The 13,174-nt window shown below is 48.4% G+C and overlaps 1 protein-coding gene across 1 annotated transcript in view; it reads left to right on the top strand.

Moving 5' to 3' along the window:
- The window catches only part of NOS1 (nitric oxide synthase 1), a 105,800-nt gene that overhangs the window by 58,228 nt on the left and 34,398 nt on the right, over window positions 1-13,174 (top strand). The window contains exons 8-14 of the mRNA XM_058531515.1: window positions 637-778; window positions 3,112-3,251; window positions 4,872-5,046; window positions 8,095-8,196; window positions 9,675-9,869; window positions 10,305-10,390; window positions 12,829-12,973. Coding sequence (XP_058387498.1) covers window positions 637-778; window positions 3,112-3,251; window positions 4,872-5,046; window positions 8,095-8,196; window positions 9,675-9,869; window positions 10,305-10,390; window positions 12,829-12,973 — 985 coding nt within the window. The remainder of the gene's footprint in view (window positions 1-636; window positions 779-3,111; window positions 3,252-4,871; window positions 5,047-8,094; window positions 8,197-9,674; window positions 9,870-10,304; window positions 10,391-12,828; window positions 12,974-13,174) is intronic.

The following is a 13,174-nucleotide window of genomic DNA, read 5'->3' as shown; positions in this document are numbered from 1 at the left end:
CTTAACAAGAAAGGAGCAGGGCTCCAGCTAGGCGCCTTCAGCAGGCAACAACGTCTTTCCACAATTTAATAAAACAATACACGGTCTCATAGTTGCCTGGTTAGTAGGCGAGGCCACTGGTGATCTATAGTTTTCTTTTAAAGTAAATAAATGTGAAAACAAATGGAAGTTGATTTCTCTTTGGTGGTAAGTCTATAGACTTTGGTATGGCATGGGGGGTGGGCAAATTGGGTGAGAATTAATGATGGTGGTAGGAGAAAGATTGGAACTGGGAATTGATGGTGCGTTCCTAAAGGGAAAGAGGGTCCAATATCTTTCCCTAGAGATGAACTCTCTGGAAAAGTGGCCCCAGTCAAGATTGTGTGCAAGTCTCCAGTTAGAGAAGCATTCTCCCTCCTTGAGTGAGCTGGCGTGGGGCCTCCCATCCTCCACCCTTCCTCAGACCAGGGGTCCAGTGGAGGGACAGAGCAAGCTCCCTCCCTTCCAACAGCTGCTCCATGGGCCCTGGGGACCTTGGCATAAACGTAATCTATAATGAGCCTCAGGCAGTTGTTGACCTGGGTGACCTCTTTTCCAATATGTCCCCAAAACGCAAGCCCCGCCCTGACACCAGATGTCCCCCTCTCTCCCTGACAGGTCTGCCATCACCATATTTCCCCAGAGGACCGATGGCAAGCACGACTTCCGAGTCTGGAACTCCCAGCTCATCCGCTACGCCGGCTACAAGCAGCCCGACGGCTCCATCCTGGGGGATCCAGCCAATGTGGAGTTCACAGAGGTGCGTGGCCCCCACCCGAGCTCTCATCCCCCCAAACTGTCTTTATCCACAGACACTTCTTAGTTTCGTGTTAACACCACAGGGAGAGCAGCCAGTGGGGTGCAGTGTACTCTTCTCCAGACCTCCTGCTCCATTTGGCTGCCCCAGTCCAGCTGGTTCTTTTACAGCTGGTCATTGGGTCATTTTCACGCGCTTATCTCGCCCGACCCTCTTGGTGGGAACTATTGTCCCATTTCACAGATGAGTAGACTGAGTCTCACCATGGCCAAATGAGTTATCCAAGGCTACTGAATGAGCAGAGGGAAAGCTGGAACTATAGTCCAAATCTCCTGCCTCCCACTGAGAGGAGAGGAGAGGAGCTTACATATGGCAGCTGTGTCTAGCATCCAGCTTTTCTGAGTTGGGTAATATGCCAGACTCATATCATTCATTCATCTCATTTGTTTATGCGACAGTTCTATCTACCCAACCCCTCTTTGGGTGGGCTTGACTCTCCGTGTTACCAGTGCTGCCACAATTGCTGGCAGCCCAAGTCAATCCATAAGAGCCGCCAGGAAGACGAACACCACTGTCCCCCCATCCAGGGGTGGTTCAGGTGGTCACGCAGACAGGTAGCACAGGTCGGGCACAGTGGCTCACAGGAGCGCCACAGGCAGACAGAGCCTGGAATGGTCTGGGGCACACAGGCCTGGCGCCCCTTTGATTGATGACCCTCTCATCCCTAGCTGAACTTCATCATTGTTCTTTCCTCAGACGGCCCCCCACACGCCACCCCAGCACCTCCCCCAGATGGAGCCGGCACGGCCCCCTACTCCTCATTGCTGCCACTCCATTTGCATGTGGCTTTTCTTGTTAAAATGTTATTGCTGTGAGGAGGGGGCCGTAACCAGGGCGACCAGGAGCCGCACCTGTGCCGGTTTAGGCTCAGCCAGACTCTCCGCTGCACTTGGCTGAGCGCTAACTGTATACTTGGCTGACCTTGTCCTCGTGGCCATCAGGACATAAGCGCCACGGCCTCTTCCTGTCCCTCTGTCTCCCGAAACCTCGCAGACAGGGCGCGTTCTCCTATGCCCGTGATCTCGTGCCTCCTCTTTCTACCAACACAGCAGAAAGGGTCACCCCAAACGTGACCGCGTAATTGTATCTCCTGAAACCCTCTGTCCCTGCACTGTCCCGTATGCCAGCCATTGGCCACTGTGGCTACTGAGCACTTGACATGTGGTGGGTCCACACTGAAATGTGCCATAGGCGTAAAGTACACACCAGATCTTGAAGACAGAGAACAAAAGAGATTGGAAAATATCTCATTAAGAATTTTCATCTTGATTACATATTGAACTAATAATATTGTGAATAATATTGGGCTAATCTATTCATTATATTTATTAATAAATTAATACATTTATTGGGTTAATAAACGTATTTAATTATGTTAAATATCTTTAAGTGTATTAATATTAATAATTTATTTAATAATTTATCATTAGTAACTTAAATGATGATATTTAATACATTTAATTATGTTATATAGTATTTGATATATTTATTGGATTAATAAATATATTACATATTTAATGTTAATGTCAATTATATTATTAAAATATATTGATATTAATACTGTAATGTAGTATTAATAACTTAATATAAATATAATTGATGTATTATAGTGAGTAATTATTTAATAATTAAAAAGTATTGAAATTAAAATATATTATTTAAAATTAATATATTATTTTGTTATATTAACTAATGTAATTAATTAATCTGAATATCTTTTGCCTAGTTTTGTTTGGATTTACTTTGTTGTTTTTTACTTTTTTAAATGTGGCTACTAGAAAATTTTAAATTACTTCTGTGGCTTGTTTTATATGTCGATTGGACAGCTGCGCTAATGGATGCATTGTATGCACTGGTTCTAATAGATCTGCCCTCATCAAATTTGGTAGATTTTCTTCGTATCTCAGGGCACCCAGTGCAAACACTTCTGGAGCGAGCGCCTGTGATGCTCCAGGCCCTGTGCTCGAGGGTGCTGTAGGTGCAACAACCAGTTTCAGCCCTAGCCCCCCGGAGTCCCCAGTGGGCAGGGAAGACCTGGTAAACATAACAGAGTGTGGTGCAGGAGGACAGGTCTGCCCTCTGTCTGTGGGACCATGAGAAGTTATACCAGACACGTGTGATGGCAGGGAGGACTTCCTGGAGGAGGTGGCCTGGCCCAGAGCCTCCAGAGGAAGGGCTGCTGGCAGCTCATGCTGGGATCCCTGCCCTGCCCCCTACTGTGGTCGTATCTGGAGGGTCTAGGGCACCTTGGCATGACTTGGTGGGTCTGGTTGCAGATCTGCACACAACAGGGCTGGAAACCCCCGAGAGGCCGCTTCGATGTCCTACCACTCCTGCTCCAGGCCAATGGCAATGACCCTGAGCTCTTCCAGATCCCTCCAGAGCTGGTGCTGGAAGTGCCCATCAGGCACCCCAAGTAAGAGGGACTGGCGTGGGGTGGGGGAAGGTGGGTGGACTGCCCAGTGCCCCTCTGCCCGTTCCTGTATCCCCTGGCTCTCTCTCCAGCCCAGACAGAGGCTGAAAGGGGGTCTTGATTCCTATCCTCACCAGGGGCCTGGGCAGACCGGGCTCCCTCGAGAATCAGTAATTCCTCCTTGACCAGTCCGGGGCCCGCCATGTTCTCTGAATCGTAATCTCCCTCCTCACCCCACTCCTAAGCAATCAACGCGGACCTGCCCTTTTTCCAGCCTGGGCTGGGAGAGCAGAAGCACCCACTGTCCTGTTGTGTGCACAAATTTTAAAGGGGGGGAGCCCTTTAAAACTCTGCGTGACCTGGCGTGGGCCGAGTCCAAGAGGAATTTGGAGCCAGGATGGCTGGCAGCACAGCAGAATTTGCACTTTGAGAGTGAAGGAAATCCACAGAGAGACACTGGCCCTGGGGGCAAAATTGACGGGGCACCAGAAAACTCAATAATCAAAATAAATAATATTTTAATGCAATTTTTTTAAACCAAAATTATTATTTTTTTTAATTCATGATGCACGGTATTTCAAAATTTAAAATAAAGACAGGATCCAGCTCAGGGTTGAGATGAAGGTGAATCATGCAAGTCCAAGGTGGGATCCTGTCTTTATTTACAGTTTTGATAATTTGTTCAGCATGGATTTTTTTTTTGCATCAATTTTGATGTTTTTTAAACGTTGAATTAATTTAGAATATTGGTAAGTAAATAAATAATAGTATTGATCTTGATGACTGGGTTCATTGATGCCCCCTTAAATTTTGCATCCAAGGCTAGTTAGTGCCTTAGTCCTAGTCCTGGACACGGAGCCAGTGTCCCGAGGCTCCTTCTGCCTGATATCTGGGAACTCACCCAGTCTCCGTGATGACACTTGGCCTACATTCATTCATTCATTCATTTGCTCATTCAACACAGTTGATTATTCCCACTCTGGACCGGGCATTGTGCTAGCTTTAGGGGCTGATTTGGTCCCTGCCTGTATGGTGCTTTCCATCTCACAGAGGAGAAGATCTTACACGTACAATTACCCAAATAACCACTTAATTCCAGTGAAGTCCTGCGAAAGAAATGTTATCGTGCTGCAGGCATGAGGTCACCTGACCCCACCCAGACTGGGCATCAGGGAAGGCTTCCCAGAGTAAGCAGCATTTTAGCTGAGAACTAAAGTGTGGCTAAGAGCTGGACAGGCACAGAAGGAAGGGAAAAGATCCCAAAAGAAAGGAACTGCCGTGCAAAGGCCCTGAGGCAGGAAGGAACTCAGTGAAACTCACTTTCTCCTGGACTACCTTTCAGACTGGATTTGGGAGATAAACAGCAGCCAAGGCAGTGATTCCCGGGCCTGGGTGTCCATCCAGATCACCTGGGAAATGTGTTAAAAATGCATATTCTCAGGCCCCAGCTGTGGAACCTGCCATTCCACAGGTTATAAGCGGAGCCCAGGAATCAGGTTCTGACACGGTAAGTCGCAGTCAGTCGCTGGCGTTTCAGCGTCCCCAGACTAAGGAGATCCCGCCCACGGGCCTGCCTAGGAGGCTCCTGCCCCCTGGCGAGCTGGGCTGTGTTGCTCTCCACAGGTTTGAGTGGTTCAAGGACCTGGGACTGAAGTGGTACGGCCTGCCCGCTGTGTCCAACATGCTCCTGGAGATTGGCGGCCTGGAGTTCACTGCCTGTCCCTTCAGTGGCTGGTACATGGGCACGGAGATTGGCGTCCGTGACTACTGTGACAACTCGAGATACAACATTCTGGAGGTGAGGTCCCTCCCTGGTCACATGATGGGAAAGCACAGGCAGAGGGGGTGGGCTCAGCGGTCCTTCCCCACAGCCGAGCTCTGGAGCTTGGAAACTGGAAGGGGTTAAAACGGAACCTGCCATCCTGGCGAAGCCCCTGGCGGTTCCAGAGGCATCTGTGGCGTTAATAGCGCATGTGCTGTGCTAGGCACTGTGCAAAGTACTTTGCATGTGTTATGTGCTCGTTTCATCCTCACCACAACATTTGGGTGTGATAACCCCCCTTCACAGATGAGGAAACAGGCCTTTTGGAAGGATAAAGTGATGAGTCCAGGGTCGCACAGCTAGGCAGTAGCAGAACTGGGATGCGAACCCAGTCTGGCTTTATGGTCCAAGTTCATAACCACTCTGCTACACTGCCTCTCAGCATCAAACCTTGTTAGAGGAGTTTGAGAATGACCCATGAACTTGGGACATTTTTGTCTCTTTTCTGGAAAACAAGGGAGGAGGGTTGGCAGTGGTTCCCCACCATATACATTTCTTGGTGGAGGATCTGATTCCCTCCCTGGCTGAGTCATCCTCATGTCCTGAAGAGGGCTGGGGCAGAGTGCTCCCTGGAGCTCAGCTTTGGTGAAAGCATCAGGATTGCTGTGGTTTTGTCAGCAAATGTTGTTCCTACAACAGTAGGCTGTGATTCGCCTTATTTCAAAGAGGGTACCGAGGAACAGAGAAGTTAAGTGCTGTCACCCAGTAATAAGGCACAGAGCCAAGATTAGAACGAGAACCCAGCATTAGGTGTCAGTTGTTAAAATCCATGGATGTTCACATGGATGGACCTTGAGGGCATTGTGCTAAATGAGATAAGTCAGACAGAGAAAGACAAATACTGTATGATCTCGTTCATATGTGTAATCTAAAAAAAGCCAATCTCATAAAAACAGAGAGTGGAATGCTGGCTACCAGTGGCAGGAGTGGAGGAATTAGGGACGAGATGTTTAAGGGTACAAACTTGCAACCAAAAGATAAATAAGTTCTGGAGATGTAATGCATGGCGTAGAGATTATAATCAACAATACTGTGTTATAAACTTCCAAGTTGCTAAGAGACTGGATCTTAATTGTTCTCACCACAAAAAAGAAATGATAAGTATGCGACATGATAGAGACGTTAACTAATATTATGGTGGTAATCGTATTGCAATACATAAACGTATCAAACCAACCCCTTAAACTTGTATGCCTTAAATTTACACAATGTTATATGTCAGTTACATCTCAATTAAAAAAACATCCATGGGTGTTAGCCTGGAAAACAGAAGCCAGGGGTCCTCAGCCTTGCCACACATTAGATAGAATTATCTAGGGGGCTTTATTATGCCTGGATTCCACTCCCCAGGATTCAGATATACTTGGTCTAGGGCAGGGCCTGGGCATCAGCATTTTTCAAAGCTCCCCAGAAGATTCTACAGGGCAGCCACTGATCTGTACAAACTTCTGGCAGGAAAGGAAAAGACATTTCAGGCAATTTCCATCGATCTGGCTCAAGTCACATTTGGGGATATTTTTAAGTCATGTAGTCTTTTTTCTCCTGCAACTAGTTTCTATTCTTTTAACCAAAATAATGCTGTAGAAGTAACAATAGCAGCATGTCTGACTATACACACTTTTCTCTCTCATAAAGTAACTCAGGTTTTATATATATTTATGTAAAACAGCAAATTTCTTATTTTCTGCATTATGTGTCTCTGCTAACAGACCCCCAAGCAGAACCTAATGTTTCAGGCTCAAAGAGTGAATTAATAGGTCTGCTTTCATGATCTCTGCTTACATTTCGATTGCAAAGACTAGTCACTGGGTAACTTAAATGAGCCTCCCTCCCACCCCAGTCCTCCAATGCCAGCTGCCATCATGTGCAAATGTTGACAGCTGGGGCTGGGAAGCGATCTCCCCAAATCTGAGACATTGTCGCATTCTCGCCCTGTAATGAGACCTGGGTTTCCACAGTGACTAGAATTGACAGAGGAAGGGAAAAGCGAGGCTCTAATTAATGAATTTTCTACTGGGTCTTCCCCACTCCTGACAGCAGCTCCTGCTTCTGCTTGAGCTGTAACGTAAACATCAGGGGTTGTTTTTTCCAGGCAGTTTTGCGAAAGGAGTCGGCTGGCTGGGGAGCCGCTCCTGGGTCTTGGACATTATGCCTCTGCCTAGGCTCCAGCTCCAAGGGCAGCTGGCTCTGCGGACACTGAGCAAGTCCCTGCACCTCTCTGAGCCTCAGTTTCCTCTCCGCCAGATGGAGTCAAGCAGGTGTCCCCATGAGCTCAAACCACCCAGGATCTAGATTCCAAAGAGTGGCCACTCCAGGTGGAGCAGGATGAGTGGGGAGCTTTTCCTGCTAGAAAGCAGATGATGTCACTCCCAGACCCACACCTCTGCTTAAAACCCTCCAAAGACACCCCATCACATATGGAATAAAATCCTGACTCCTGGCACATCCTTCAAGATCCTGCATGATCCAGTCCTGCCCCTCTCTCTCCTGTCACTTCCCCCTGGCTTGCTATCCTCCAGATACACTGGCCTTCCTTCTGTATCTCAGACGGCGCAAGCCTGATCCCACCTCAGGGTCTTTGCACGTGCTGTTCTTTCTGCCTAGAACCTTCCCTCCCATGATCTGCAGGTGTCTTACTTCTCATCATTTTGGCCTCACCTGGTATCTACCTCCGCAAGGGGCCTTCTTTGACTATCCTGGCCCAATTAGTCCTGCCCCCATATCCCTCTTCATCCCATTTCCTTGACTTATTTTCTTCCTAGGAATTACACTCATCACAATATTAACCATCTCTCTCCCCCACTAGAAGGTAAACTCAATAATAAAAGGGCCAACCACGTCTCTCTAGTTTCCTGCTACCAGTAGAATCTCAATAAAAAATCTTTTGAGTGAGTGAGTGAATCAGTCTGCCAATGGGTTAATTGCTTAATAAATTCATTAGTGACACGAGCTGGCGCCATCCCTCTTTAGTCTGAAATCCAGAGGCGCCCCAGCCTGTGAGTCTGTGTGTCCTTCCCCTTTCAGGAAGTGGCCAAGAAGATGAACTTGGACCTGAGGAAGACGTCCTCCCTGTGGAAGGACCAGGCGCTGGTGGAGATCAACATCGCTGTTCTCTACAGCTTTCAGGTAGCGCCAGGCCATGCATCCCAGTTGTCAGCCCTCAAAGGGCAACTAAAACCTTTCAGAGCCTTGGAGCAGAAGGTCAGGAGACCTAGCTACCAGGAGGGATCTGTCGCCCAGCCAGGTCTCCTTCCCATCATGCGTGCCTTCCTCTCCACTGTGGATCTTGGGTGGGGACCATTTGAGGAAGAGATGAATAGATAGGGGAGTTTGTGACCTGCTGCTTATGATTTTTTAGAATTGAGATGGCGGGCATCCTCTGTGTCTTGCCACCTCTTGGGGATTCAGACAATCGCATAACAGAGACAAATACTCATCATTGTTCTCAGAAGCATATAGGCTCCTCAGTGCATGTGGCTCCGTGGTAAATGGTATTATAGTAGGATGACTGGAAAATGTATCATCTAAACCATGACACCTTTGAGAGCAAAAAAGGGACACCACTAATTGTGCCAGGACAACGGTCATAAGCTGGGATTCTTCTGGGCAAACCAGGTGACTTATGGAATAGAGGTCCCTTTCTATAATAGAGACCAGCTCTGTGCTCTGGGGGCTGACAGTCTGGGGAGCTAGACCCTCGTAGACATACATGGAAGGCACATACAGACAGTAGAGTGACCATAGCAAGTCATGGGTAGAAGTGAATATAGACTATAGTTCCCACGTCAGGAGTAGGGAGAACAGGTACACTGAGGAATATCCCAGAGAAGAGACAAGTTGAGATGGGGCGAGGGGGAAGGAAGCGCCCTCCCTTCTCTCTCAACCATGAAGGAGAGAGGTTTCAGGAGTTGTTGAAATGTTGGAGCGTGGTTTGGTGGACTGGTAGACTGGTATGAAGACCGGCGAGCCAGGGACAGCAGAGATGAGAGGGAGATGAGTGACTGAAGAAGAAAAGGGCAGGAAGGAGGCAAGGCTTTGTGGGCAGAGAGGGACAGCACTGCTTGAATAAGGTATGAATCCAAACCAGCCAATCACAGGGGGCCCCAGGGTCGGGTATGCAGACATTCAGTCCACCCGTCTCTGCTGGGTTTTACTCGTTTTCATTTTAATAAACTCATCCTATGACTTAAAAATTTCTATTTTAAGAGGATGTTGTATCACTACCATAAGTAGAGAGCCAATATCAGCTGCCACAATAGGAAGAGAATTGTAAATGTAAATAAATATATAACACAAGAAAAACAAAACAAGGTCGTTAAATTCAAGCTAGATAAGAGAGAGCTTCCTCTCTCTTACTAAAAAAAAGGGGGTAAGGAGGAGGAAAGAGGAAGATTGGCAAAAGAGGCGTTAAAGATGCATTAGCACCAAACAGACTTTCTCCTGGGTATAATCAGGATTGAAAAAGCAATGTGGAGGATCACTTTGTACTGCCTAAAATCAGCGCCAGGACCACCCTGTGGGAAATGCTGCTCTATGGGGGAGGGATTCCCGAAATACCCCAGCTTCTCTTACCTCCTCACTCCTTGTCCCCTCTCCTCCTACAGAGTGACAAAGTGACCATCGTTGACCACCACTCTGCCACTGAGTCCTTCATTAAGCACATGGAGAATGAGTACCGCTGCCGGGGGGGCTGCCCCGCCGACTGGGTGTGGATTGTGCCCCCCATGTCTGGCAGCATCACCCCTGTCTTCCACCAGGAGATGCTCAACTACCGGCTCACCCCCTCCTTCGAATACCAGGTGCTGCCCCCTCCCTGCTCCCTTTTGGGCTAACTCTTCAAGATCCCACGTGTGTGTCATGCTTAGAGCATGAACTGGTCTCAGTTCAGACCAGTGCTTTGGACCAAGTGCTCAAAAGCCAACGTGGCTAGTGGCTGCCATATTGGACAGCGCAGCTCTAGCTGAAAGACTAGTGGAGATGAAATGAGTAGTCTGGGGTCACAGGAGAGTGTTTGAGAGGGACTGAGGGTGAGTGGGAAGGTCTAGCAGGACAATGCAGGGAGGCTGGACCAGCCACTCTGTGCAAGGACCCTTGTGGTCACCACCAGCAGAATCACTCCCTTCAGGGGCTGAGGACTGGGCATGGCTGGGCAGCCACAAGCCCCCAGGAAGTCCTGAGCCTCTCCCAAGAGGAGCCACATTCGCCCACTGCTGACCATAGTCCTCTCTTCCCAGCCTGACCCTTGGAACACCCACGTCTGGAAAGGCACCAACGGGACCCCCACAAAGCGGCGGGCCATCGGCTTCAAGAAGCTAGCAGAGTAAGTCTCCCGGAATAGGTCAGGGGAGGGGAATGGACGTGCCCCAAAACTCCGAGAGCCCCCAGAAAGGAGGCTGCGCACATGCTTGTGCCTCTGACCTCTTGTGTGATATGATTTCTGCATTTTCTCCGACCCCCTTGTGCCTTCTTTGCCTCAGAGTCTGGGATGTGAATGTTGCCACAACTCTTCTCCTTCCCAACCTCACTTTCCTTGCCCCATTTTCCTAAATTCTTGTCCTGGAGGCAGTGGTGTGTTAGTAAACCAGCTCTCCTGGTAATAATAATGGTCATAGTAGTAATAATAATAATAATAGATTTGTAATGTTTGCCAATTTCCGTGGTGTAGATACTCCCACTCTGGCCAATTTCAAGATACCAACAAGAAGTCACTGAACCCAGAGTAGGGAGGAGCTGGGATGAGCCGGCTCCCGCACACCACTGCCTAGAGAGGGCTCCCGTCCAGGGCTGACCTCTGATTTCACTCACTCACTCATTCATTGATTCATTCAGCCAACAAATGAATACTGAGTGCGTACTCTGTGCCAGGCACTGTGCTAGGCTCCAGGGATGCCACGATGAGCCAGATAAATGTGGTCCCTGCCCTCATGAAGCTGACAGCCATTCATTTGTCGAAGAATCACACAAATGCAGTAAATGTTGCGAGTGCCATTGGGGAATGATTCATGGTGCCATAAAATAGGCTTAACCAAGTTTGAGAGGGCAGAGAGGGCTTCCTTCGGGAGATGACAACTGAGCTGAAGAATGAGATGAATAAGGCTTAACTGAGCAAAGAAAGGAGGGAAGGGGGTCATGGACCAAGGCCACTGAAGAGTAATTGACCTGAAGAACACATGGACAGCCAAGGGACCAGCTGACAAGTGGGATGAGACCAACTGAGATGATCCAATGGGGATGCCAACCTCCTCCTAAAGAAAGAGAACTCCGCTGATCCATTCAGCACAGACCCCCTGTTTGGAGCTTTCTGGCAGAGGAGCTAGGTACGCACCAAACTCCTTATTCTCTTTCCTCAGCCCTCTTGCATCCAGAACTCTCTACGTGTGGTACCTAGTTGTGCAAAAGGTGCCCTCCATGCCATGGATCCCTGAAACAAGACACTGGTGGGTCTTGCAGGGACTCAAACCTAGGTCCTGGCTCCGTTAATATGGCCCATGCACCTCTCTCCCTCTCTCCCCGTCCTCTCTCTCCTGCCACCTAACCTCATCTTCCAGCCAAGTAAGAACACATCAGCAGCCATTCTTTCCCTAACGAGAGAATCACAAATATTCTCAGGGAGGGCAGCCTTTGGCTTCAGTTCAGTTCAACTGTCTCCGAGGGAAGAAGGGAGGGAGAAATCTAAAACGTTAATTGCACTATTAAGTTTGGGGTAGAAACAATGGGAGTTAATTATAGATGCCTTTTTCTGCTCTGATCATTCAAAGGGAACCCTCCAGGCACCTTTTATTCTTTTATGTTTCTCCTCTTAGCTAGAGTGCTCCTGCAGCGTGGGTGGTTTCCCTAATTCTAAAAAATGATGAATTTACCACCAATAATCCCCAGGTGGAGGTAATTAGCAATTCTTCTACACCGAGGTTCCTGGTTAGAACAGGCATGCTTGCACGGAAGGTGAGCCCAGGCATTCCTGAGCCTCTGGCCTGTCTGCCGCCCCCACGCCCTTACAGACGGGGAGGACAGAACACTGGTTCTGAATTCTCCAGTCAACTAGAAAGAGCCTAGACTTGACATTTAAACTACCCAAGGCTTCGGTGCAGCACATCTTTAAAATTCATTCTTTCCTTTGATAGATAAGTATTTAGTGCCTATTGGGTGTCAAGTTCTGTGCAAGATCCTGGATATGTGTGGCTGCCTAAACCAGCCCTAGTCCTTCCTTTGTGGATCCGTAAACCTCTAAAATTCCTTTTAACTCAATGCCTGGTGATTTATTAGTGGTTCGCTCTCTCTCCCTCTCTCTCTCCCTCTCTCTCTCTCTCTCTCTGTCTCACACACACACACACACACACATGAATGTAAGCCCCATGGCAGCTGCTTATCCATAGCTATGTTATCTGTGTTCTTCAGCTCCTATAACAATGCCTGGCACAGAGTTAAACACTCAACAAACATTTGATGAATGAGTGAATGAGTGAATGAATGAATGATCATCTTGGGGGCAATGCTTGGCAAACCAAGGTCTCAACACTGGACTCAATCAATCAAGTAACAAACTAACAAAACTAAGCAGCCCTTTTAGCTCATGACTAATTGCTCCGGAGGGATTTAATAATGGGGTCAACATGGTGCCTAAACTCAGGCTTCGAGTGTCTCTGCAGCCGTCAAAGATCCGGAGGGTAAGTTCTCTCCTATTATATGCCATGGATCGTGGCTCTTCCCCAAAGTCCCAGCCTGGCATTTCCCACTTTCCTCTCCATCCTCTCCCCCCAGAGCCGTCAAGTTCTCGGCCAAGCTGATGGGGCAGGCAATGGCCAAGAGGGTCAAGGCGACCATCCTTTATGCCACAGAGACGGGCAAATCACAAGCCTACGCCAAAACCTTGTGTGAGATCTTCAAACACGCCTTTGATGCCAAGGTGGGTGGGGGCAGCGCCAGGTCTCTGGCCCCTCCTGGTAAATAAAGTCAGGAAGGGGAGAGAGGGAAGTCAACAGAGAGGAACCCTTTGAGAATGGATGAAAGCACATTCAGAGATGCCGGTCAGCATGCACCCACACATTTGCATAAATTTGAGGGGACTGTGTTGCCCCTCTCCCTATGAGCCCTCCAGGAGTCCAGG

Source organism: Diceros bicornis, chromosome 35, assembly GCF_020826845.1.
Source record: "Diceros bicornis minor isolate mBicDic1 chromosome 35, mDicBic1.mat.cur, whole genome shotgun sequence".
Lineage (NCBI taxonomy): Eukaryota > Metazoa > Chordata > Mammalia > Perissodactyla > Rhinocerotidae > Diceros > Diceros bicornis.
Note: the sequence above shows the minus strand (reverse complement) of the source record. Positions and strands in the feature narration are given on the sequence as shown.